Source organism: Bufo bufo, chromosome 5, assembly GCF_905171765.1.
Source record: "Bufo bufo chromosome 5, aBufBuf1.1, whole genome shotgun sequence".
Lineage (NCBI taxonomy): Eukaryota > Metazoa > Chordata > Amphibia > Anura > Bufonidae > Bufo > Bufo bufo.
The window spans coordinates 206,545,564-206,570,778 of record NC_053393.1 but is presented as its reverse complement, the minus strand read 5'-3'; the positions used below and the strand labels follow the sequence as shown (position 1 = coordinate 206,570,778).

The following is a 25,215-nucleotide window of genomic DNA, read 5'->3' as shown; positions in this document are numbered from 1 at the left end:
CAGAAGAGGAACCTAGGAATTGGCAGATTTGTGGCTGAATGTATTGTCCTTTCACCAGTTAAAGGGGTTGTCCGGGTTCAGAGCTGAACCCGGACATACCCTTATTTTCACCCCGGCAGCATCCCTGGGGCTAGCTTTGAAGCATCTCATGCTCCGATGCGCTCCCTTGCCCTGCGCTAAATCGCACAGGCAAGGGCTCTTTTGTTTATCATAACACACTGCCAGGGCAAAGGAGAGCACCGGAGCATAAACTGCTCCGATGCTCAAGTCAGGGGGGCTGCCTGGGTGAAAATGGGGGTATGTCCGGGTTCAGCTCTGAACCCGGACAACCCCTTTAATATGAATTTTGTCTTGAACCAGAGCTTCACTTTCAGAATAACCATTTTTTAGAAAAGAGGCCAGAAGAAAAGAAGTATTACTCACCTCACTGATCCCCAACCACTGCTGTTCTGATAGGGTTTCCGCTGGTCACCACTTCCTGGTCAGTGCTGTGGCCAATGACTGCCTGAATGCACATTTCCTGTGTATAGAGACAGAACTAGGAAGCAAAGACCAATGGGGCCCCTATAAGTGTCGGAAAAGCAAGCAACAGGGAATCAGTGAGGAGAGTAATGCTGCTTTTATTTTTTTAACCCATTCTGTACCCTTTTCTAAAACATTTTGTCCTGCCTGACAATTTCTTTACAATATTAAAACTATTGTCAAAAGTACAATTAACGACTTGCCGACCACTAGTTGAGTATATATGTCTGCATTTATCTCTGCAAGGACATTCCTGAAGATCCCTTGCTACTCATGCAGCTGCTCAAGCAGGTAGCCAGACCCCATAGAGAAAGGAGAAACTTCTTGTTTTTTACTGTCCCTGCCTTCTCCTTCACCGTATACATATCAGGAAGCAGCATGTCCCTTTTCCTACTCCAGTCCTAGTGATCATATGATTGTACAAGCAACTGGGACTTGACAGACTCCGATCAGGTCTGCACTGAGGCTCAACAGCCTTGTCAAGCCTCTGGGGGCTGTATTCCCCCTGTAACTGGCACTACTGCATCAGACCATTTTTCTGGCAAAAATAGCAATTAAAAAGATAGTAATCTTAAATGCGCTCCAAAGGTCCAAAAAGTGTAAAATAAAAAGACCAGATAAGGGTACTTTCACACTTGCGGCAGAGTGATCCGGCAAGCAGTTCCATCGCCGGAACTGCCTGCCGGATCCGTCAAAATGTATGCCAACTGATGGCATTTGTAAGACTGATCAGCATCCTGATCCATCTTACAAATGCATTGAAATGCCGGATCAGGCATTTATTATTATATTATTTATTTATTTTTCCGGTCATGCTGCGGTATTATCTCCATCCTGAACAGTCAAAAAGACTGAACTGAAGACATTCTGAATGGATTGCTCTCCATTCAGAATGCATGGGGATAAAACTGATCTGTTCTTTTCTGGTATAGAGCCCCTAGGACAGAACTATATGCCGGAAAAGAAAAACCCTAGTGTGAAAATACCCTAAGAAAAAATTTAAATAATTAAAAAAAAGTGACCACATGCCACAATGTAGTTTCTAGCCCAGCCCCGACTACCTAAGCCCTTTTCCATAACAAGCGTTATGGAAAAGGGCATCATTTAAAAAAAAATAGTTTTATAAATAAAAAAAATTAGATGATTATTTATATAACCAAATGGAAAAAAGTTCTGACTTCCAAAGACCCATGTAGTGACAAAATGACAAATGTGCAGGGTCGGGAAGGAGGGTGAATGGTGAATTTTAAACTGGTTAAAGTCATGAATGCACTGACATATTTTTATTCATTTAAAAACTTTACTTGCAATGTGTATATATAAAAAAAAAAAATAGTGAACTATTTAAACAATACAAAATAAGTGTTTTTGGCTTAAAGGACCTGTCATAACTTTTAAAAATAAAAACTGATTACCTGACCTAATTCCCGGCGGCCTCTAACAGTATTGAACCATTTTGTTTTTCTTGATCCGATTCCCCCTTCCAGAGATAGTTATGGGACTCTATATGATCACGGAGTGTGGTTTGCCAAGGTGAGTGGCGACTGCATCTCTCACCCCGACACTGTCCAATCATAGCGGACAGCGTCAAAGCAACTCTAAATCTAGCGAAAAGATGCGGTTGCCGCCCTCTTTGAAAACCACACTTAGCCTATACAGCCCCATAGCTAACAGAGGCCATATCTCCGGAACCAGGGATCAGATCAAAATGGCAAAATACTCGGGACTGTGGGAATTAGGTTTTCATTCTTAAAAGTCATGACGGATCCTCTCTAAGGAGGACCTGTCAGCTCTCCTGACATGTCTATTTTGGTAAATTATTATATTCCTTATTGAATAACTTTAGATCCGATTTGCTTAGAACTCCTGTCCCATTCCTCATTAAAATGTATTAATAAACTGACAACTGGCTGATACCAGTTGGGTGGGTGTCCCTGTATACCCTGACACTATCCAATCAGTGCAGACATGTTTTGGGACACACCAAGGGTCATGGTAACACATCCCGTTGTCAATTTATTTATCATTTTTTAGGAGCAATTGCACAATGTTATGGGGGAAAAATTCTTGAAAATGTTGATTTAATGGGAAATGCAAGAATTCCCTAAGATAGACAAGTCATGACAGAGGACATGTCCCCCTTAAGTAACGAATCATCTCACTTCTAATAAATATAATGTAGCATACAAGACAGTATATAAAAGCTTTTTTATTAGAAATAAAATCCGCTGCTCAGTAAGAACGTCACCATCCAAATTCAGGTTCAAGTATATGGAATGTCTAGAAATCACATTGGCTTTGATAGCAGTACCTCTGAATACTGGTTATGGAGGAGTTAAATCCATGAAGCAGGTAAAAATGTTCCATATGAGGGGATACATGTATGCCCCTTGTAACTTTGGACTGCGATGCAACTTACTGTATCTCTCCCTGCAGATGTTCGTCCTCCTAAGGGCTCGTTCACACTAGCGTAGTCTGGAAATCGCGCTCCATGTGTGAGCGTGATCCTCCGTTCTGGACACCGCTCGTCTTGCAGGAGCGCATGGCATTATACTGCTTTATAACGCTGTGTTCCTCTGTATGACCTTACGGCTACAGAATCATAGTGACTGCTTTATGTCTGTATGATCCTGTAGACGTAAGGTGAAGCAGAGACACACAGCATTATATATAATGCCATGCGCTCCTGCAAGACTAGCAGTGTCCAGAATGGAGCGTGATTTCCGGACTGCACACGCTAGTCTGAAAGAGCCCTAAGACTAAGGGCCGCTCATATGTAATGAGAAAAGAAGACTGCACCACTGAAGGGAACATGTGAGAGGTCCTCCAAATAGAGAGTTATGACTGACCATGAAGGAGGGGGTGTTCTGGCATCACAGACACATTGTGCCTGGCACTGTACGGGTAGATTTACAGGTGACAGATTCTGTAACCTTCCTGTTCTTGCTCATCTGAATAGGGCTTACAGATATCCACTACCAGCCTCATTCAGATGTATGGAATGGATTTTTCAGTCTCAGAATTTTTTAATGTTTGCAGTGTGCGAATATACCTCAAATAATACCTCAGAATAGGTCTACAGTATCTGATTGGCACTGTTTTTTTCACAGCTTACCAAGCACAAAGCTGTACATTGTATAGCGGCTGTGCTTGGTATTTCAGCCCAGCCCCATTTACTTGAATAGGACTGAGCTGAGCCGAGGCCACATGACTGATGATGGTGTCGTCACTGGTCTAGGGTCTGAAACAGCTGATCAGTGGGGATCCCGGGTGTCAGACCCCCATCAATCACATACTGATGAACTATCCAGAGGTTAGGTAATCAGTATAAATAAAAAAGTCGGAAAACCCCTTTAAAGGGTTTCTGTCACCCCAATTTTCGCTATTAAACAGGCTGACATTATAGATGTGAAAATGTCACCTGAATTTAACTCTGCATTTCTTTTACTTAAGTATGCCCCCGTTTTCGTGTAATTTTAACTTTTATTATATGCAAATGAGCCTCTAGGAGCAAGGGGGGCGTTGCACCTGCTCCTAAAGGCTCCGTTCGCCAACCTCCTTTCCACGCCCTTCTGTCTTGATTGACAGGGCCAGGCCAGCGTTGGTTCTCCTGCTAGCCCCGGCTGCCGTGTAAATCTCGCGCCTGTTCCCTCTCGTTCAGTATTCGGTACAGGCGCAGTGAGAAAGCCAGCAGACGGGGCTAGCAGGAGAACCAACGCTGGCCTGGCCCTGTCAATCAAGACAGAAGGGCATGAAAATGAGGTTGGCGAATGGAGCCTCTAGGAGCAGGTGCAATGCCCCCCCTGCTCCTAGAGGCTCATTTGCATATAATAAAAGTTAAAATTACACGAAAACGGGGGCATACTTAAATAAAAGAAATGCAGAGTTAAATTCAGGTGACATTTTCACTTCTACAATGTCAGCCTGTTTAATAGCGAAAATTGGGGCGACAGAAACCCTTTAAGTAGGTCATGTTAATCTTGTCTAATCTCTGGCTTACTATTTCTTCTTCAAAAAGAGTTTCTGCAGCAGTTCAGTTACATAATATAAGGAAAAATATCCCATATGCTATAAATTATGTACTCTCTTTTTCAAGGAGTAATTGTTCCTGTTCTTTTGGGAGAAAGGTTCTAAGAATTCTAATCCATCCTTTTTGCTGTGTCTTAAAAGATGGAATAGTTTGGCCTATCCTGGGCTGGGCCTAAAGCATTTCAACCCTTATGTATAGGTGCTTTTGCTTTTGGATAGAGCCATTGAGGACAGTAAATGTCTCCAAGGAGCAAGGCTAATTCCTCACATCAAAGGGCATCAAGGACACAAACCTCCACATCCCAAGATGCCTGACTTACCAAGGTTGAATCCAGTCTTGTCACTTAGTTTGCAATTCTACCATCTTTCCTGGCAACCACTCCTCAAGTTGCCACAGTCCTGCCCCAAACCTGGATAGCCTTCAAATCATTCTGAATACCCCAACTTGGTTTGGTGATAAAACACCATTGTCCACCCTCTCTTCTTCCCCCACAGAAAACCTGGCTTGGATGTATCTTCCCCAGGAAAGAATGTCCTACCTCCAACAGAACATCAGAACCCTTCAGAAGGAAATGCCTCGCTCTCTTATAACCATGAAACCTGGCTTATATTAGGATTTGCTAAAAACCATTACATGGCAGACACTGAAATATTTTCTTCGGTTCAAGTCTACACACACACACACACACAATTCCTTGTGATGAAAGGCTCCATTCAAATACTGATTGTGTGATTTGAAGGCACTGAAGAAATGATACAGGATGGTCCTTGGGACATAATAGAAACTGAGATGCATAGCTGATGTCTGTAGTGCCGATGATGATGAGGTCAGGCTTGTGTTTCAGATCATCTACCTTTCTAGGTGATAGTGATCTCATGGTTCAGTGAATGCATTCACTGGTAAGGTATTCCTGAGGCTGTAGGTGTCTCCTCCACTAGAAGAATGGCCAGAAGGAGCCTTTGCGCCTAATACAGATGTGTCTGCTTCTTTGATTTCCATTGCTCTTTTATAAAGCTCAGCTGCTTTTTCAAAATCCCCTTCTTCATACCTGTTAAACATAAGGAAATCAACTTATATTTTTTATGTGACTGAGGTTATAACCAAACCAATAACCATACTAGGGAAAGGCTTTATCCAACAACAAGTCATGGTGGTAGACACTGTTCTTCAAGATGGCAAGCCTTTTAGTAAATACAGCCCTTCATAGTCCTAAATGAAAATCTCCTTCAGATTTGTCATGTTCCACATAGAAGGCAAGAGACCCAGTTTATACCACAAAATGAACTTCTGCAAGGTGCTCGATATTTGAAAGATATGCACTATATGGCCCAGTAAGAGAATTACTACTGTTTATAAGATGTGCTTTATAAATGGAGGAGGGAACAGCTTCTTATTCTGGTTACCAAAAATATAACTTATGTTTTAGGCTAATTCATCACCAATAATTACCTAATATAAATATATGATATTTACCATTTCAGTAGTAATTTCCTCATAAATTACCATGGCATCGACCTGTAGTTCTGAGCCTTTGTTAGGTCGAGCATGCTCAGTATGTTTCTGTAGCTAAATGTCTTGTGAAACAAAGGGCGTGTTAGTGTGCTGCTGATTACTGAGAGGGCGTGGCCGGACTGTATATCAGGCAGCCAATCAGTAAACATCAACACTTACAGCAGGAAAGCTAGGGATTGTGGGGATTGTAGTTCTGTGAGGGAAGATCAGGCGCCATCATACACTCAGTGTGCTGCAGGCTCACACAGGAGCTAGACAAATGGATTGCAAGGTAAATTAAAACTCTGATTATATGTGTAGGTATGGGTTCTGGTTGGGTCACAGCTTGCAGCCTTAATGCAGTTTTTCTAAAATTAAGTTACTTTACCGAAATACCCCTTTAAGTAGAAGCTAGCTGATTAACATGGGTCCTGCATCTCTAACCTCTGACAATTAGTAGTTACTGCTGTAGGAGGCCACATCTGGCCATAGAAATGTTTGGAAATTCCGTATTGCATGTATTGGATGCATGGACAGGACAGGTCTGTGACGGCTGGGGCTACTCTTAGGCTTCATGCACACGGCTGTTGTGCGGCTGTTCCGTGCATAATGCATGGGCAACGTCCGTGCGGCGGCCGGGACGGATTGAGACCCATTCAAGTGAATGCGTCCGCATATCCCTGATGCGGGGAGCACACGGCCGGTGCCCGCATATTGCGGAGCTGCTGTTTGCGGGCCACAATACGACCACAGCCGTGTGCATGAGGCCCTACAGAGCGGCTTTCCATCATGACTCACTCTATGAAGTCCACTGCCCTAACAGTGGATGTCCTTATGAGCATATGACCCAAAAGTGACAAAAGCACTAATTATCTACATTATACCTTGATCACAGGATGCTGGACTAAAGTCATTTTCCATCTCATCAGATCTAACAGATGACACTACCTTAATAAAGCAAGGTTTTTCAGGGTTTCTCCAACTCTGGGGTGCATTCGACCAAGGCTGTCTTCATAAATCTTCATGGCACGCTCATATAGAGGTAACGCTTCCACTTGTTTTTTCTGAAATCATGAAAACAAGTAACATAATACACAGTATATGGAGCCTTATGTAATTAAAAAATTATTTATAGTGTGCCGACATTGTTAAGGTGACAGTCCGGTTCAAGAAAAAAATAAAATAAAATTCACATTAACTGGGAAATGCCTAGAACATGTTTCCCTGCTTTTCATCTTCTCAGCTGAAGATCTGCCAATTCCCAGGCTCCTCTTTTGCCATGTAAAGTGGCTGCACCACTCAGACTGCGCATTTGGTAGTCCAAGAAACTTCCTGCCCGCCCTCGGATTGGCCAGCACTGCTCATGTGAGCGGTGCTGACCAATCCAAGAGCAGGGCTGGACAAGCAGGAAGTGACTTGGGCTACCAAAGGCACAATGTTCATCACGTAGTCTGAGAAGTGGTGTGGCCATCTTGAATGGCAGAAGAAGAGCCCGTGAGCTGGCAGAGTGTATGTCTGCGAGAGCTCCTGACCTATGTAGCTCTATAATGATTTATGATGCTATATAACCCTTAGAGTTCTGGAATGTATTGTATAACACTGACATAATGCTGTAAGTGCTATACAATACATCCCAGAACTGTTAAGGGATCCATAGCATTATAAATCAATATGATGCTATGCAATCATATCACTGCTACGTAGGTCAGGAAGGCGCTCTCGCAGACACTCCAGTGAAACCAGCCTAAAAGAGAAAAAGCAAAGCGCCATGTCCATCCAGTTAATTTTCCAACTTATTTCTTGAACCAGAGGGTCGCTTACCTATATAGCAGTAGAAAAAAAACAAGAGCAAGCAGCCCCGGCGACAAACACTTTATACATGTAACATAACAGTGTGTTCTACTGCATAAAATGGCCTGATGTCTGGAAAAGCATATGTTTCTTTGAACACTATTTTAAAGTTTATAGGTAGTTATAACCTACATAAAAATGTTAAGTGTACCTAAACATTCAACTAAAACTTTTTGAAAGTGTTAGAAACGCCCTAAAAATAATTTTTCCAATATACTTTATTTATATTCTAGCTTTACCACCAAAAGAGAATAGCATCTCAGGAGGCCTGAACTTCAGGGGTCTCTTTTGGTGGTAAAATTTGAAAATAAATAAATGAAGTATATTGGAAAAACCCTAAAAATAATTTTTATAACACTTTAAAAAAATGTCAGTGGAACGTTTAGGTACATTTTAAGTACATTGCATATCGCATCTTGTCCTAAATTTACACAGGCCAATGTCAGGTCAATAATATGCAGCAATGGATGCCACACAAGTCACTTGGTTTTTGTTTAAAGGGCTTGACACAAAATAATTGGGAGACAAGTTCCTCTAACAAGGGGAATAGCATCACCCAGTTTGTCAATTTAACCATACATTTCCAAAAGGAATAAAAAAGGAAAGGAACAACACAGAGACCATCAGCATCAGATCGAATTGTTATTTCAAGGAGACATTTCAGAAACGGACATGTCAGGAGAGATGACAGGTCTTCTATAAGTAGTCTACCAGGAAACCACAAAAGCCTTACCATTTGACAGTACAATACTGCAAGATTCACCAACGCAGTAGCAACACTGGGGTGTTTTGGGCCAAATGACTTCTGACGGATTTCCACAGCCAGCTCATAAAGAGGCACCGCCTTATCAAGCTTCCCCTAGGGAAATAAAAAAATATGTAGAAACCTAATGAACAATAAATGATTACAGTTTCATGTAAAAATTTGAAATCTTTAAGACAAGGTAAACCTTAACTTGTTTCATGTCCCTGCACCAAAAATCAAGTGGCGTAAATTGGAGCCATTTGGTGTATCTACGGTTTGTACACTTTTTTTCTGACATTTTCGACAAGGGGCGTGCGTATCGGTAAGGAGATGGAGCTTTGTGGGATAGGGGTGGGGCCTATGATGCCCCATTTTATGCCAAAATTGTGCCAGAGTTCTAGCGTAAAGAGATGTCCTACAGTAAGCCAACCAATAGTTGGTATACAGCTAGATAAAAGTGTCTATCCCTGCACCACATTCATCATCCGGCCTGAGCCTCTGTGATAAATCTGGTGCAGGTCTAGACAGCCTGTCTAAGTTTACTCCATCTTTAGGATTACTCAATTTGGCCCATTGTTTTGTCAGGATATAAGCGGCACCATGGGTGTCTGTTAGCTGCTCATCTCAATCCCTTTATAGTAAACAACATGCCGATTTTGCCACTGAGCTTGCAATTATGGGGATGAAGTTGAAGATAGCTCACAGTGATTTTTTGTGTGTAGCCAACTCTACTAGCGAGGGTCCCAATTTCTTCAGTCAGAAAGTATAAGGCACCAAACCACCGGCTGACTGTACAAGAGGAGTACATTACCAATATGCAATAAAATGAAATACAATAAAGAGTTAGCATTTATATAGAGGCCAGCAAGCACTGAGCAAGATATCTGCACCATACTTCATTGGATAAGCAACAGAAAAACCCAAGCCTGTAGTAAAAACATGCCATCCATCTTTGGAAACCATTTAAAGGCTTTGTACACCTTTGGGGGCAATTTTTAAAAATTATTGAATTGTCATCATTTTGACCTAAAAATATTTTTTTCAATTGGTCTTTATTAGAAATATGGCATCCTTTTTTCTGTACAGAGCTGACATGCTGTAGTGGCAGCTTGTGGATTTTCTGTCTTTTGCGTCATCTGGGGAGCAGGCGGACTCCTTATCTCTGCTCTCTGACATTATAAACACTTATTATAGCTCAGTTCTCATCTTACGGATAAGAATGCGGCTTAGATAAGTGTTTACAACCTTTTAGTAATTTAGAGATAAGGGTTATTAGATGACTGCACAAAGTGAAAGTAAAAGTACCAATCACACAGCTAGAAAAACAGTTAACCCTTTTTGACAGAACAGCTCAATATTTTTAATAAAGGCCAATTGAAAAATGATTTTCAGCCACAAATTAGTAATATGCAGTCAACAAAAAAAATTGCCTTAGAAGGTGTACATAGTCTTTAAGGTTTGACCACCATTGCAGGTCCTCAGTCTGCAGCGTCACCTTTTGGTGCTGCATCCTGCTCTAAGAACCGGCTGTTACTAACAGCCTTGGTTTTTACAGCAAGCTCCTGGTTTACAGCCGGGGGCAAAGGAGGCTGCAATCTCCGCTGTTAACCCTTTGATTGCCACGGTCCATAACCGATTACAATGAAGTCCTCGGAACACAGACTATACCTTTCTTTTGTGGAGCACAGCAAGATGCTTCACAGTATAGGCCAGTGAAGGGTGGTCTGGAGATAGCGCCCTCCTCCTGATGTCTAACGCTCTCTCATACAGTTCCTCTGCTTTGTCATACTGCTTCTTCTCATTATAGAGAGCTGCTAGATTATTTAAAGACTGAGCACAGTCCGGATGTTCTGGACCAAGCACGCGTTCCCTCATTTCCAAGGAGCGCTTAAGAAACATTTCTGCTGTTCTAGAAAGATAAAAAATACAAAACAAAGAGATATTAATAACCGCAACAGTACCTTACCTCTGGATTGTAGTAACCTATTAGAGAACTGAGATATATGTAAGTCCCTAATATACATACATTAGCTGCTTCTGTGCTGAACCTCAATTCACCTAAAGCAGGTTAAAAGGGTTTTCCAAGATTTTTTTTTTACTGATAACCAATCCTTTGCATAGGTCATAAATATCTGATCGGTGGGGGTCCGACACCCGGGAACCCTGCTGATCAGCTGTTTTGAGAAGGCACCGCTGCCTTTTCACAGCTTACCAAGCACAGCGCCGTACATTGTATAGCAGCTGTGCTTTGTATTGTAGATCAGCCCCATTCAAGTGTCAGACCCCCATCGATCAGATACTGATGATCTATCCAGTAGGTCATCGGTAAAAACAATCTTGGAAAACCCATTTAACTACAAGGAAACCATATTAATACAGTCTATAACCCTCATCCATAGACAACTATAGGCGCTGTAAAGGTCAAGCTACATGGAATTTGTCAGTGGTCCAGGTTCAGCATATGAGCAGAAGCAACATCGGCATGGAATTTCAGTGTTCTCCCAGCGCCTATATGGGTTTCCATTAATGCAAAAGCATACCAACAGGTCAAATGGCATGTGGCAAATTTTTAGATCCAGTGGAGATAAGAACAGCGTGAATTATTACATACTAGAATGTTCAACACTGCCAAATATTATAAAATAATGCAACTAAAATAAATGTAATTAATCATGTATTCCCCAAGCTAAAAGGGCAGTTTAACAGGCATTGTAATGGTTTTCTGAACCAGTATTTTAATATCAAGATAGATGTTCTAGTTTTCTCATCTCAGCTGGTTTTCCAACCATGATAAATTAAATTAATGAAAAAATAATCAGTCCCTATGTGACAAAGTTAATGACACAATAGTCAAACCTCTATAAGAAATGAAGACGAGAGACTACAACATACACAAAAGGTATACAAGTTATACTCACTCTAGGTTGTTCTGCAAATAATATAAAACTCCCAGTTCGTTCAGGGTTCTTGCGTTATCTGAAGTGTCTTTGCCCAGTGTTAGTTCCTCCAGCTGAAGCGCACGACGCTTTAACAGAGCAAACCCATACTAACAGAAAAAAAGACAGCCATGAGATTCCAGAAAAGGGGAAGCACTTGTTTTACAAGTTACTTGTATTCCCCATGAAATAAATCAGCATCAGGTTTTCTGAACTATCATTGTTATGTGTGGGGACACGCTCCTTTGTAATGTCAACGATCAGTTGTGGATTTATTCACGTTTCCAGGAGGAATAACCTAGGAATTGCTCAATGCAGAGTTCAAAGAAAAGATATTCCAGTATTGTTATTGTAAAGGTAATTTAAATGGGTTGTCCGATTTCCAGATATTGACCTATCCTCAGGATAATTCATCATTATCAGATTGGCGGGAGACAAACATCCGACACTGCCAACGATCTGTGTAAGCCGCATTCCTAAGTGATGAGTTCAATGGTCATGCATACTGGACACTGGAAGCATCTCAGAGGAGCCAGAAGGCACTAAACAATAAAGTTCTAGGCATAGAAAAAAGAGATTTAAGCTCCAATGAAGTATTTGTATGGAAGGTTGTCTGAGACTACCTCTCTTGTATTCCATCATGACTGGTTGTGGGCTATGGGGCTGTGTCCTGCTACGACAGTTGACAGAAACATCGGCTATGCGACTGTGGCCGCCAGGAAAGCCAACAGGAGCCTGCCCAGTGAACACAGATCAGAGAGATTGCTTTTACTATGTACAGTTGCAAGAAAAAGTATGTGAACCCTTTGGAATGATATGGATCTTCATCTAAGTCACAACAATAGACAATCACAGTCAGCTTAAAGGGCTTCTGTCACCCCACTAAACAGTTTTTTTTTTGTGTACTTATAATCCTTATACTGCGATTTATCCATACATAATGTGATTAATCATTTTGGTTCAGTAAATTCTGCTAAAAACGTACTTTTATAATATGTAAATTACCTGTCTACCAGCAAGTGGGGCGGCTACTTGCTGGTAGCAGCCGCATCCTCCTATCATAATGACGCCCCCTCCGCATGTTGATTGACAGGGCCAGCGAACAGGATCTTTCTCTGCTGGCCCTGTTTGCATTTAAAATCTGGCGCCTGCGCCGTAACGGTATTCAATCTGCGCAGGCGCACTGAGAGGTGGTCGCTCGCTCGGCCGCTCCATCCTCAATGCGCCTGTGCCGATGACGTCACATCTACACCCGGCGCAGGCGCTTTGAGGAAGGAGCGGCCGTGCGAGCGCTCTCCTCTCAGTGCGCCTGCGCCAACTGAAGACAGGTATGGCGCAGGCGCCAGATTTTGAATGCAAACAGGGCCAGCAGAGAAAGATCCTGTTCGCTGGCCCTGTCAATCAACATGCGGAGGGAGCATCATTATGATAGGAGGATGCGGCTGCTACCAGCAAGTAGCCGCCCTACTTGCTGGTAGACAGGTAATTTACATATTATAAAAGTACGTTTTTAGCAGAATCTACTGAACCAAAATGATTAATCACATTATGTATGGATAAATCGTAGTATAAGGATTATAAGTACACAAAAAAAAAAAAAAAAATGTTTAGTGGGGTGACAGAAGCCCTTTAAACTAATAACACACAAAGAATTAAATGTTACCATGTTTTTATTGAACACACCATGTAAACATTCACAGTGCAGGTGGAAAAAGTATGTGAACCCCTAGACTAATGACATCTCCAAGAGCTAATTGGAGTGAGGTGTCAGCCAACTGGAGTCCAATCAATGAGATTGTATAAAAAACACACACCAGTTCTGGGTTTGCCTTTCACAAGAAGCATTGCCTGATGTGAATGATGCCTCGCACAAAAGAGCTCTCAGAAGACCTACGATTAAGAATTGTTGACTTGCATAAAGCTGGAAAGGGTTATAAAAGTATCTCCAAAAGCCTTGCTGTTCATCAGTCCACGGTAAGACAAATTGTCTATAAATGGAGAAAGTTCAGCACTGCTGCTACTCTCCCTAGGAGTGGCCTTCCTGTAAAGATGACTGCAAGAGCACAGCGCAGACTGCTCAATGAGGTGAACAAGAAACAAGAATCCTAGAGTGTCAGCTAAAGACTTACAAAAGTCTCTGGCATATGCTAACATCCCTGTTAGCGAACATTGCTGCACGTTTAAAGTTTGCACAAGGGCACTTGGATGTTCCACAGCAGTACTGGCAAAATATTCTGCGGACAGATAAAACCAAAGTTGAGTTGTTTGGAAAAAACACACAACACTATGTGTGGAGAAAAAGAGGCACAGCACACCAACATCAAAACCACATGCCAACTGTGAAGTATGGTGGTGGGGGCATCATGGTTTGGGGCTGCTTTGCTGCATCAGGGCCTGGACGGATTGCTATCATCAAGGAAAAATGAATTCCCAAGTTTATCAAGACATTTTGCAGGAGAACTTAAGGCCATTGGTCCACCAGCTGAAGCTCAACAGAAGATGGGTGTTGCAACAGGACAACGACCCAAAGCATAGAAGTAAATCAACAACAGAATGGCTTAAACAGAAGAAAATACGCCTTCTGGAGTGGCCCAGTCAGAGTCCTGACCTCAACCCGATTGAGATGCTGTGGCATGACCTCAAGAAAACGATTCACACCAGACATCCCGAGAATATTGCTGAACTGAAACAGTTCTGTAAAGAGGAATGGTCAAGAATTATTCCTGACCGTTGTGCACGTCTGATCTGCAACTACAGGAAACATTTGGTTGAAGTTATTGCTGCCAAATGAGGTTCAACCAGTTATTAAATCCAAGGGTTCACATACTTTTCCCACCTGCACTGTGAATGTTTACATGGTGTGTTCAATAAAATCATGGTAACATTTAATTCTTTGTGTGTTATTAGTTTAAGCAGACTGTGATTGTCTATTGTTGTGACTTAGATGAAGATCAGATCACATTTTATGACCAATTTGTGCAGAAATCCATATCATTCCAAAGGGTTCACATACTTTTTCTTGCAACTGTAAGTGATTTTGTCTGTACATGTCTTTATCACTTCTTGTTCTCCTAGACTGAGTCAAGTTTATCTTATTCCCGGGACTCAGAATTCACGGTAGAACAGTTTCAAAGGTTTTCATTTAAAAGGGTTGGTCCATTCCAACATACGACATATTTTTTTTTACAAACAGCTTACAATGGTATATAATAACAGAAAGAGTAATAATAATCTTATGAATCCTCTGCTGGTCACATGGCGATGCTTCCCTGGTCCCTTGCCGGTCTCCATTTACTGAGCTCCAGTGATGATGTAGGTTGCTGACACTTAACTGCTGCAGCCAATCCCTAGCAACACTAGGCATCTGTGGCTGCATGTTGTGTCAACACATCATTGCTGGAGCAAGGTGAACTGAGACTGGAGGGTGAGACCAGGGAAAAATAGCCATGGGTGCTCCAGAAGATTAGCGAAGTGCTACTCCTTTAGTTATTTTAAATCATTGTAAGCTATTTGTAAAAAAAAAAAAAAAAAAAAAAAATGGGGTTATGGGATTGGACAACCCCTTTATTTCCCAGGCCATCACAGAATGTGGAGCACTGACCTTCTTATGGATGTTGCAATCTTATACAATAAAGGTGCACAAAAACACACACTTTCAGACCATATATAGATTGGGGGAGATTTATTAAAAGTGGTGTAAAGGAAAGCTGGCCAAATTGCCAATAGCAACCAATTAGATTTTGCCTTTCATTTTCAGAGCTCCTTTGGAAAATGAAAGATGGAATCTGATTGGTTGCTATGGCCAACTAAACCACTTTTCATCTTTACACTAGTTTGATAAATCTCCCCATTGTGAATTGTTCTTTTCCAGATGATTGACAAAGCTTTTAAAAATCTTTTATACCGGAGTAAAACAAGTAATTCTAACTTGAAATCCCTCTATAATCAATATCTAATGTAAAGTAACTGCCTAGAGTCAGCCAGTGTCATGAAGATGAATGGTAGCATTACCACGCTCCCTTTCCTTCTTGCGGCCTTCTGTCGAATTTTGAATGATCTTTTCCTCAGTTGTTCAGCTTGCTCATACCTGTACAAAACAGAATAATCAGACAAGGCTCACATTACAATGGCTTCAATAAAATGGCTGCTGCACTGGGAGGGGAACTGGAGATAAGATAGTTAGATCCAGGTTTTGAGGTCAATCTGTTCAGCTACAGTGATGGCCAGTTCACATGCGAACACATGCGGGCTGCCATCTTTTCTCACAAGTCCGGCGAGGCACAGGTAAGCCCTTACCTGTGCCGCGAGCCGTTCTGAAATCAAATGCGGTCACCGGGAGCAGGCAGTTTCGAGAACAGCCGCCGGGGGCCTTCATCGGGCTGTTCTCGGAAACTGCCTGCTCCCGCTGACCGCATTTGTTTCAGACCGGCTCGCGGCACAGGTAAGGGCTTACCTGTGCCTCGCCGGACTTGTGAGAAAAGATGGCAGCCTGCATGTGTTCGCGGGCGAACAATGCGAACTGGACATCACTGTTCACCTATTGATTTCTACACTATATTAATGCATGCACGTGTTTGTTAGTAGAAGTGCGTGATGTCTTTAGTTGCATGCGTATGTTGGGTTTATTACTCCGCTTTCTTACTTGTTCTGCTTCTGGTACAACACAGCTAACGCCTCAAGCTCCCAGGCTACTCTCAGGTGTTCACTGCCATAGGCATTCTCACTTATTTCTAGAGCCTGTTTATAAAGCTGTTCCGCATTTCCAAATTTCTTGGATTGCACATAGACCCCTGCCAGCTGGTGCAGAGACTGAGCCACACTGGGGTGATCCGGATCGAGGACAGTCTCTCTGATCTCTAATGATCGCTGGAGAGGTGTCACGGCCTATACATTAAAACAAAAGTAAGTAATACAGCATGCAAGAGAGCAACAATATAGAACATCACATCTAACGAAGACTGGAGAGCTGGCAGAGCCAAAGAAAAACTACCTGTGGCCACAATATGTCTCCATGAGAAGGTGTACTATATTACGCATATATTTAAAAGTACTTGTCCCATGAATAAACATTGACTTACTGTGCTAGTTAAAAAAATTAAAATTAATTTGTAATGATTTAAAAAACTAAAATCTCTTGTGTCTAGACTAGATACTGCTGTTACATACTTGTTATGGCGCCCCCTGGTGTTCTTCAGATTCCCTCTCAGAACGTTCACGTCATGTGTCTAGTCCTCAACCCCACAGCCAAATTCATCTTGAACACAGGCAGTAGAATTGTGCTACTGTGCAGGCCTGCCAATAAATAATAGAACCGCAGAAGTGGTGACTTCTACCCTCCACTGGGCACATTAGGTGGACATTCTGAGAGGCAATTAAAAAACACCAGGGGGCGCCACAACAAGTACGAAAAATCAAAAACCTATTATGTTTTGCACAATCTGACTAATATCTAATAATCAGTAGTACAGGCATAGTCTGTTAGTAAACAGAAGAAAAGAGGCGCCCCCATATGGTGGATCCCAGGAAAGGTGGTATGCAGCCACAGATGTTGTTGTTCTTAACGGGGATGCCCGATTCCCTAAGAAGATTCGGAAGGGCTCACAAACAGGAGAACATCCCTCGGCGCAAGGAACCAGCCAGAGGATCCAGGATGATGCCATTATTGATGATTTATTGAGCAGAATAAAACAACGCGTTTCGGGGAGTTATCCTCCACTTCATCAGGTAAAAACTGCTTATAACCTATTGGTAATTGAAGCAGATATCTGCTTCAATTACCAATAGGTTATACGTAGTTTTTAGCTGATGAAGTGGAGGATAACTCCCGAAACGCGTTGTTTTATTCTGCTCAATAAATCATCAATAACCGGCATCATCCTGGATACTCTGGCTGGTTCCTTAGGCCGAGGGATGTTCTCCTGTTTGTAATATCTAATGATGGGAGTGAAATGGAAGAATTTCAATCCGTGCATGCGCAGTTTGGCTTCCATTAAAGGCGAGAAGCAAGATGGGATCTACTGCACATTCTCTAACTGAACTCTCACCAGCACATGTGTGAGATTTCAGGGCCAGACAAGAGTATAAGGAGGGTGTCTGGCCATGTCACTCAATGGAAGCAATTGGCTAAGGGAGAACAGCGATAGTAAAGTGATGCTCCGAGGGGCAAGGGGGGTCCCTAGGTGCTCCGAACATCTAATTAGCATAAGAATAAAGGCACAAGTTTCTCAAAAATAATGCAACGGATTGCTACAAGACAGGTGGCATTTCACTCAGCATAATCAACCCTAAAAAGCATTATGTCTAGGTAATAATAGAACCGCAGAAGTGGTGACTTCTACCCTCCACTGGGCACATTAGGTGGACATTCTGAGAGGCAATTAAAAAACACCAGGGGGCGCCACAACAAGTACGAAAAATCAAAAACCTATTATGTTTTGCACAATCTGACTAAGGGCTCTTTCACACCTGCGTTCTTGTCTTCCGGCATAGAGTTCCGTCGTCGGGGCTCTATGCCGGAAGAATCCTGATCAGGATTATCCTAATGCATTCTGAATGGAGAGTAATCCGTTCAGGATGCATCAGGATGTCTTCAGTTCCGGTACGGAACGTTTGTTGGCCGGAGAAAATACCGCAGCATGCTGCGCTTTTTGCTCCGGCCAAAAATCCGGAACACTTGCCGCAAGGCCGGATCCGGAATTAATGCCCATTGGAAGGCATTGATCCGGATCCGGCCTTAAGCTAAACGTCGTTTCGGCGCATTGCCGGAGCCGACATTTAGCTTTTTCAGAGTGGTTACCATGGCTGCCGGGACGCTAAAGTCCTGACAGCCATGGTAAGTGTAGTGGGGAGCGGGGGAGCAGTGTACTTACCGTCCGTGCGGCTCCCCGGGCGCTCCAGAGTGACGTCAGGGCGCCCCAAGCGCATGGATCACGTGATCGCATGGATCACGTCATCCATGCGCATGGGGCGCTCTGACGTCATTCTGGAGCGCCCCGGGAGCCGCACGGACTGTAAGTATACTGCTCCCCCGCTCCCCGCTCCTACTATGGCAACCAGGACCTTAATAGCGTCCTGGGTGCCATAGTAACACTGAAAGCATTTGGAAGACGGTTCCGTCTTCAAATGCTTTCAGTACACTTGCGTTTTTCCGGATCCGGCAGGCACCTCCGGCAACGGAAGTGCATGCCGGATCCCAACAACGCAAGTGTGAAAGAGGCCTAATATCTAATAATCAGTAGTACAGGCATAGTCTGTTAGTAAACAGAAGAAAAGCATATGTTTCTATGTTTCTATGTAATAGGGTTGATCATGCCAACAAATGCTCTTTAAAGGGAGTTATCTCACCTCAAACATTGGTGGCATATCGGTAGGCTATGCCAACAATGTCAGATGAATGTGGGTCCTACCTCTAGGATCCACACCTATCTCTAGAACGGAGCTCTCAAAGTGAACAAGAGCGCACCATGTATGCTCGGCCACCCTCCATTAGTTTCTATGGGAGTGCGAAAATACAGTAGCTGAACGCTGGCTTGGCTATTTCAGGCAGTTCCATGTAAGAAAATTGAGTGGTGGCCACGCTTGCGCGGCACACTCTTTTTTTTCGATGGGACTTCCAAAGATAGCCGAACGAACCACTCATCTATTTTCAATACTCCTGTAGAAATGAATAGAGGGTGGCTGCACATTCGCAGTGCACTCTTCTTCACTTTGGTGGCATATATCTATGATGCCCAATGTTTGAGGTGAGACAACCCCTTAAAGTTTTACTCCACAAGTCTTAAAATCTACGAAGGCAGCTTAATGGGTTAACTCATTTCTAAATGACTGGATTCACAGTAGAAAGCACAAGACCTGACTAAGGAGACCCAAGTCCTTGAGAAAACGCCCTAGTGTTTCATACAGGTCTGCCAAACATGTCATGCTCTCTTCTCCTTCACAGTTTTTTTCATATTGCTTCAGAGCGTCAAAGTATTCTGTGGCCATCGAGTTCTTGTCTTTCCCAACAAGCTGCCAGTAATTGAGCAATTCAGCAAAATGTCCCCTGAGAACCAAGAAAATATATAAAACGTGTTTCATGAAGCAGATGTGAAATCTATGTCAAACAAGGTGAAATGATCTTATACGGCAGAATAATTTACACTGACAGACGTGTTCTCCAAAAGACAAACCTTTTGTAAAGATTCTGTGATACAAACAAGTTCATGAGACATCTGTGGAGCTTCTGTTTCTCCCCTTGTTGCTGGAATAACCACGTGAGCTCATCGGCGCTCCGCCATGTCACTCTGTCCCGACTAGGATTAAGAAAAGCAGATCAACGTGGGTATTGCAGTAATACAATTGTACTATTAAGCCCTTAAAGAGGACCTGTCATCATGAAAGCCAGCAGGTTATAGAGAAGGAGGAGCTGAGCAGATTGCTATCTAGTTTTATGGGAAAAGATTCAGTAAAACCTGTAATTTATAGATTTAATTCTCTGCTCTTTCTGACCTCAGTTTTACAGTGATTGATATCATTCTCTGAGTAGAGAGGAGGTTTAAATGTAGAAGTTACAAAATCCTTTCCATAAAACTATATATCAATCTGCTCAGCTTCTCCCGCTCTATAATATGCTGTCTGCAGATTGCATTGTATTTAGTGGTGACAGGCCCTCTTTTTCCACGTGGATTCTTAGGTGAAAAACCGCAGTGTAGTACAGTATCAGCAACATGTATGAGATTAGACAGATCTTATATCCACTTTTCTTCTTTTGTCCATGTGGAAATTGACATGCTGTGTGGATTTAGAAATCTGCGGCATGTCAATTACGGTATGTTTGCAATCTTTGCTGCAGATTTCACCCTTTTCGATGGAAGGGTGAGATCTGCATCAAAAATACATCAAATCAAAAACTGCAATACATCATGCACGGAAATCTGTGTGGATTTTCTGTTACTAAACCTGCACCCATGTGTAGGTATCCTAAAGACTGTGTCTGCTGACACTAAATGATGAAAAACGTAAAAGAAAAAAAGTAGTAATCCCTAGTTTAGGCTACTTGCACATGTATCGGAATTGCTGCGGAAATTTTCCTTAGCTTTGACTCATAAGAAATTATTCATGTTGTCTTCATGTGAAAATAACCTCCCTAATGTAGTCAAGGGGAATTTTCTACTTGAAATCTGCACCAGATAAAGAATTCTCCTCTGCCATTGCTCTATCCTCCTTTTCACAGATCTGTGCCTGGCTGTAAGACAACTGACTGTAGGAGCCCTCCTAAACTTCTGTCTGCAACAGGACCTGTTTCCTCGGGTCGCTTCTAATATTCATTTCTAAGTTTTGGTGTTCTTTTAAACAACCCCTGTCGGCAGGTTCAACCCTATTACACCATCCATCCTACCTGGTAGGATTGATCCTGCCATGTAAAAACCAGTTGTTGGTGTTATACAAATGAGGGCTTCGGTGCACTGAGGCGTAGGGCCTAGACCCCTACTGCACCTCAGCTCCTTAGGTTTCCATTGTTGGCCACACTCATCAGTGCTCTGAAGCGTTATATGCATAAAGAATACAACAAGCCTTTTTTCTCGGGAAAGCTGCTACTTTTTTTCACAAGACAGATATTTTAATCAGCAGGATCAACCCTACCAGGCAGTATGCCTGGTTTAATAAAGTTTATCCTGCTGATATATGCGGTTTAAGTTACGTATTTGCAGCTTTCATAGTCACAAACAGTTTGTGAAGCAATGCCACCTTGATGTGGTCTACAACGTGACTTCAATGTCATGGCTGACAACAACATCAATCAATGTGTAGAAATCTGAGTCTCACTTCCTTCTGCGGTTCATGTTCCCCACCTATCCCTTGGTTGAACTTCAACAGGCACTTAACCCCTTCCCGCAATATCACGTACATGTATGTGAGGGAATGTGGTGCCTTACCGCATCCTCACATACATGTACGTGATGTGATCGGGCGGGTGCAAGAGCTGCACCCGCCCGATCTGCAGCACGGACGGGCCCTGTTGTTACTGATAGCCGGGCCCCTGCTGCATCCGCCGGCATCACCGCATACAGCGATGCCTTAACGCTTTCACATGCCGCGGTCAGCGATGACTGGGCATGTGTGGGATTTACAGAGGGAGGGGGCTCCCTCGGACTACATCGGTCCCCCGCGCTGCGCTGACAGGGGGCCAATGGTTGCCATGGCAGCCCTGATTCCTTACACAGGCATTGGGGCCTGCCAGCTACGGAAGCCTCCTAGGCAACGGTCAGCGTCTTACTGTGTAAGACGCTGACAGTTCAATTCTGCAATTGAAACAGGGATCAAAAATGCTGTTATTGTGTAAAACTTAAATTTAAAAAAGTATACATATTAGGTATCGTCGCGTCCGTGAGAACCTGCTGTACAAAAATATCACATGACCTAACCCCTCAGATGAACACCGTAAAAAATAAAAAAGCCATTTATTTGTCACCTTACATCACAAAAAGTGTAATACCAAGTGATCAAAAAGTCATATGCACCCTAAAATAGTACCAATCAAACCGTCATCTCATACTGAAAAAAATGAGCCCCTACATAAGACAGTCACCCCAAAAATATAAATAAACTATGTCTTTTAGAATATGGAGACACAATTTTATTTTATTTTTTCAAAAATGCTTTATTATATAAAACTGAAACAAACAACCCAAAAAAGTCATATTTGGTATTGCGGCGTCCGTAACAACCTGCTCTATAAAAATAGCACATGATCTACCCTGTCAGATGAACATTGTAAAAAACAAAAAATAAAAACGGTGCCAAAACAACAATTTTTTGTTACCTTACCTCACAAAAAGTGTAATATAGAGCAACCAAAAATCATATGTACCCTAAAATAAAATCCTAGGTTCCAACAAAACTGCCACTTTATCCCGTAGTTTCCAAAATGGGGTCACTTTTTTGGAGTTTGTACTCTAGGGGTGCATCAGGGGGTCTTCAAATGTGACATGGCAACTTAAAATTATCCCAGTGAAATCTGCCCTCCAAAAACCATACGGCGTTCCTTTCTTTCTGCATTTTGCTGTGCGCCCGTACAGCAGTTTACTACCACATGGCATGTTTCTGTAAACTACAGAATCAGGGTAATAAATATTGAGTTTTGTTTGGCTTTTAACCCTTGCTTTGTTACTGGAAAAAATTGAAAATCTGCCAAAAAAGTGAAATTCTGAAATTTTATCTCCATTTTCCTTTCATTCTTGTGGAACACCTAAAGGGTTAACAAAGTTTGTAAAATCAGTTTTGAATACCTTGAGGGGTGTAGTTTCTAAAATGTGGCAATTTATGGATGGTTTCTATTATGTAAGCCCCACAAATTGACTTCAGACCTGAACTGGTCATTAAAAATTGGGTTTTGGAAATGTTCTTAAAAATTTTAAGATTTGCTTCTAAACTTCTAAGCCTTCTAACGTCCCAAAAAAAAGAAAATGTAATCTACAAAATGATCCAAACATGAAGTAGACATACGGGGAATGTAAAGTAATAACTATTTTAGGAGGTATCATTATCGGTTTTAAAAGCACAGAAATTGAAATTTAAAAAATTGGGAATTTTTCCCAATTTTTGGAAAATTTGGTATTTTTTTTATAAATAAAAATGAAATATTTTTTACTTAAATTTACCACTGTCATGAAGTACAATATGTGACAAAAAAACTGTCTCAGAATGGCTTGGATAACTAAAAGCGTTTTAAAGTTATCACCACATAAAGTGAAACATGTCAGATTTGCAAAATTAGGCATTTGCATATAAACATCCTATTTGAGCATGGGACAACTCCGGTTAACTGTAAGGTTATAGGCAGTTGTGCTTTCAGGGTATTTCTGGATAACAATGTATAACAGTATTGCAGAAGAAGAAAGAAAATTAACCTTTTGGATGGTGCTGTCAGCAGAAGTCAGAAGCAGGTAAGTATTGATAACACAATACTTTTTATTTACAGTCATAATGTATAACATTAGGAAGAGACGTCGTCTGCTGGATCCTAGTAATTGGCTCCCAAAATCAACACGGTCCACATGGATTGGCGTATGAGTATTCGTTAAGGGGAATATTTGACGGCGTTAAAATTATCCCTATACAAGGGAATTTACCCCTTTCAAATTCAGCTGCCAATCCAACATGATACGGGAAGGAAGTGAAGCGTTACAGACCCTTAAAAAGGATAGAGACCTAACCATCAAACCTGCCGACAAAGGCAGGGTTTTGGTGGTTATGGATAAAAAAAAGACTACTTAGAAGAAATCTAAACAAGTGCAACATACACACTTACATAATCCCCGTTCTATACACTCTACCCGAGGTCCACAAACGTCTCAATAAACCACCAGGATGCCCAATTGTTTCCTCATCCGACTCTATTCCGACTCTATTCTATCCCCGTTATCTGTATTCCTAGAAAAAATACTCACGCCTCTGGTTAAAACCACCAAATCATCCCTACTTGACACATCTACATTCCTGCAAATCATTAGGGATATTAAACAGGTTCACTCTGACTCCATTTTGGTCACGCTCGACGTGGTCAGCCTCTATACCTCCATTGCACATACAAAAGGCCTTTCTGCCATCACCAGACTGCTTGAGGCCACAGACACAAACATTGAAGTGACCACACTACGCATAGGTCTTCTCCACTTAGTCTTAACTGAGAATTACCTTATGTTTCAGGACACTTTTTATGTCCAGAAACAAGGGACCGCTATGGGGGCACACATTCAAGTAGTAGAACAAATAGAAGCCCCTAGAAGGGGAGGTGACATCTCTCGCATATTCAAAAACAGGGAGGCCTTCTGGATACACCAATTACAGACCTTGGAACCCAAAGGTTTAAATCGGGAATACGATCTTGGGAGTTTCATATGAATTTATCTGCCATTTTCCTCCTGTACGCACTTTTCTCTGTAATAATGTCTTGATATATACCATCATGTTTTTTATATGTTACCAATCACTTATGTATACTACTATTATACATTATACTAACTTGCTATTCTCTATTTTCAGATGAGATATTGACATCTCCTTCCGGATGGAGCCGTGCTTAACCGCCTCCGGACCGCCTAACGCAGGATCGCGTTCTGGAGGCGGCAGCGCTGCGCACAGTCACGCATATACGCGTCATCTCGCGAGACGCGAGATTTCGCTCAAAGCCGGCCCGCGCATGCGCATCGCGGGCCGGCAAAAGTTAGAGGACAAGTTCGTCACCAGCCTGCCAGCAACGATCATTGGCTGGCAGGCTGGCGATTTTCAAAAAAACGAATCAGAAGCCATATAACAGATCATATTAGTAAATATGATGTGTTAAATGGCTTGTCTGCTCCTCTGCTGGTCCTTTTCGTCGGTTGGTTCCAGCAGAGGAGCAGACATCACTGAGTACCCACCAAACACTACCCTTAGCCCCAGATCACCTTGCATCACCCCCATCATCCAAATTAACCCCTTGATCGCCCCCTGTCAATCACTTAGTGAAAGCCAAAAAGTGATCAGTGTAAACTGACACTTTTTTTTTCACTAGTATTGGCTGTTAGGTTTTAGGATAGTTTAGGCCCCTTGGTTAGGTAGTTAGCGATCGGTTAGCGCCCAGCCCACCGCACCGCAGTCACTGATTCGCTGATTAGCGT

The 25,215-nt window shown here is 42.3% G+C and overlaps 1 protein-coding gene across 1 annotated transcript in view; it reads right to left on the bottom strand.

Annotated features, from left to right (window-relative positions):
- Positions 1–4,382: 4,382 nt before the first annotated feature.
- Positions 4,383–25,215, bottom strand: part of NPHP3 (nephrocystin 3) — a 72,954-nt gene continuing 52,121 nt past the window's right edge. The window contains exons 20-28 of the mRNA XM_040433273.1: positions 19,744–19,866; positions 19,427–19,616; positions 16,218–16,459; positions 15,587–15,662; positions 11,558–11,685; positions 10,308–10,548; positions 8,628–8,753; positions 6,992–7,107; positions 4,383–5,600 (exon numbers count right to left, since the gene is read on the bottom strand). Of these exons, the coding sequence (XP_040289207.1) occupies positions 5,426–5,600; positions 6,992–7,107; positions 8,628–8,753; positions 10,308–10,548; positions 11,558–11,685; positions 15,587–15,662; positions 16,218–16,459; positions 19,427–19,616; positions 19,744–19,866 (1,417 nt within the window). The 3' untranslated portion in view covers positions 4,383–5,425. The remainder of the gene's footprint in view (positions 5,601–6,991; positions 7,108–8,627; positions 8,754–10,307; positions 10,549–11,557; positions 11,686–15,586; positions 15,663–16,217; positions 16,460–19,426; positions 19,617–19,743; positions 19,867–25,215) is intronic.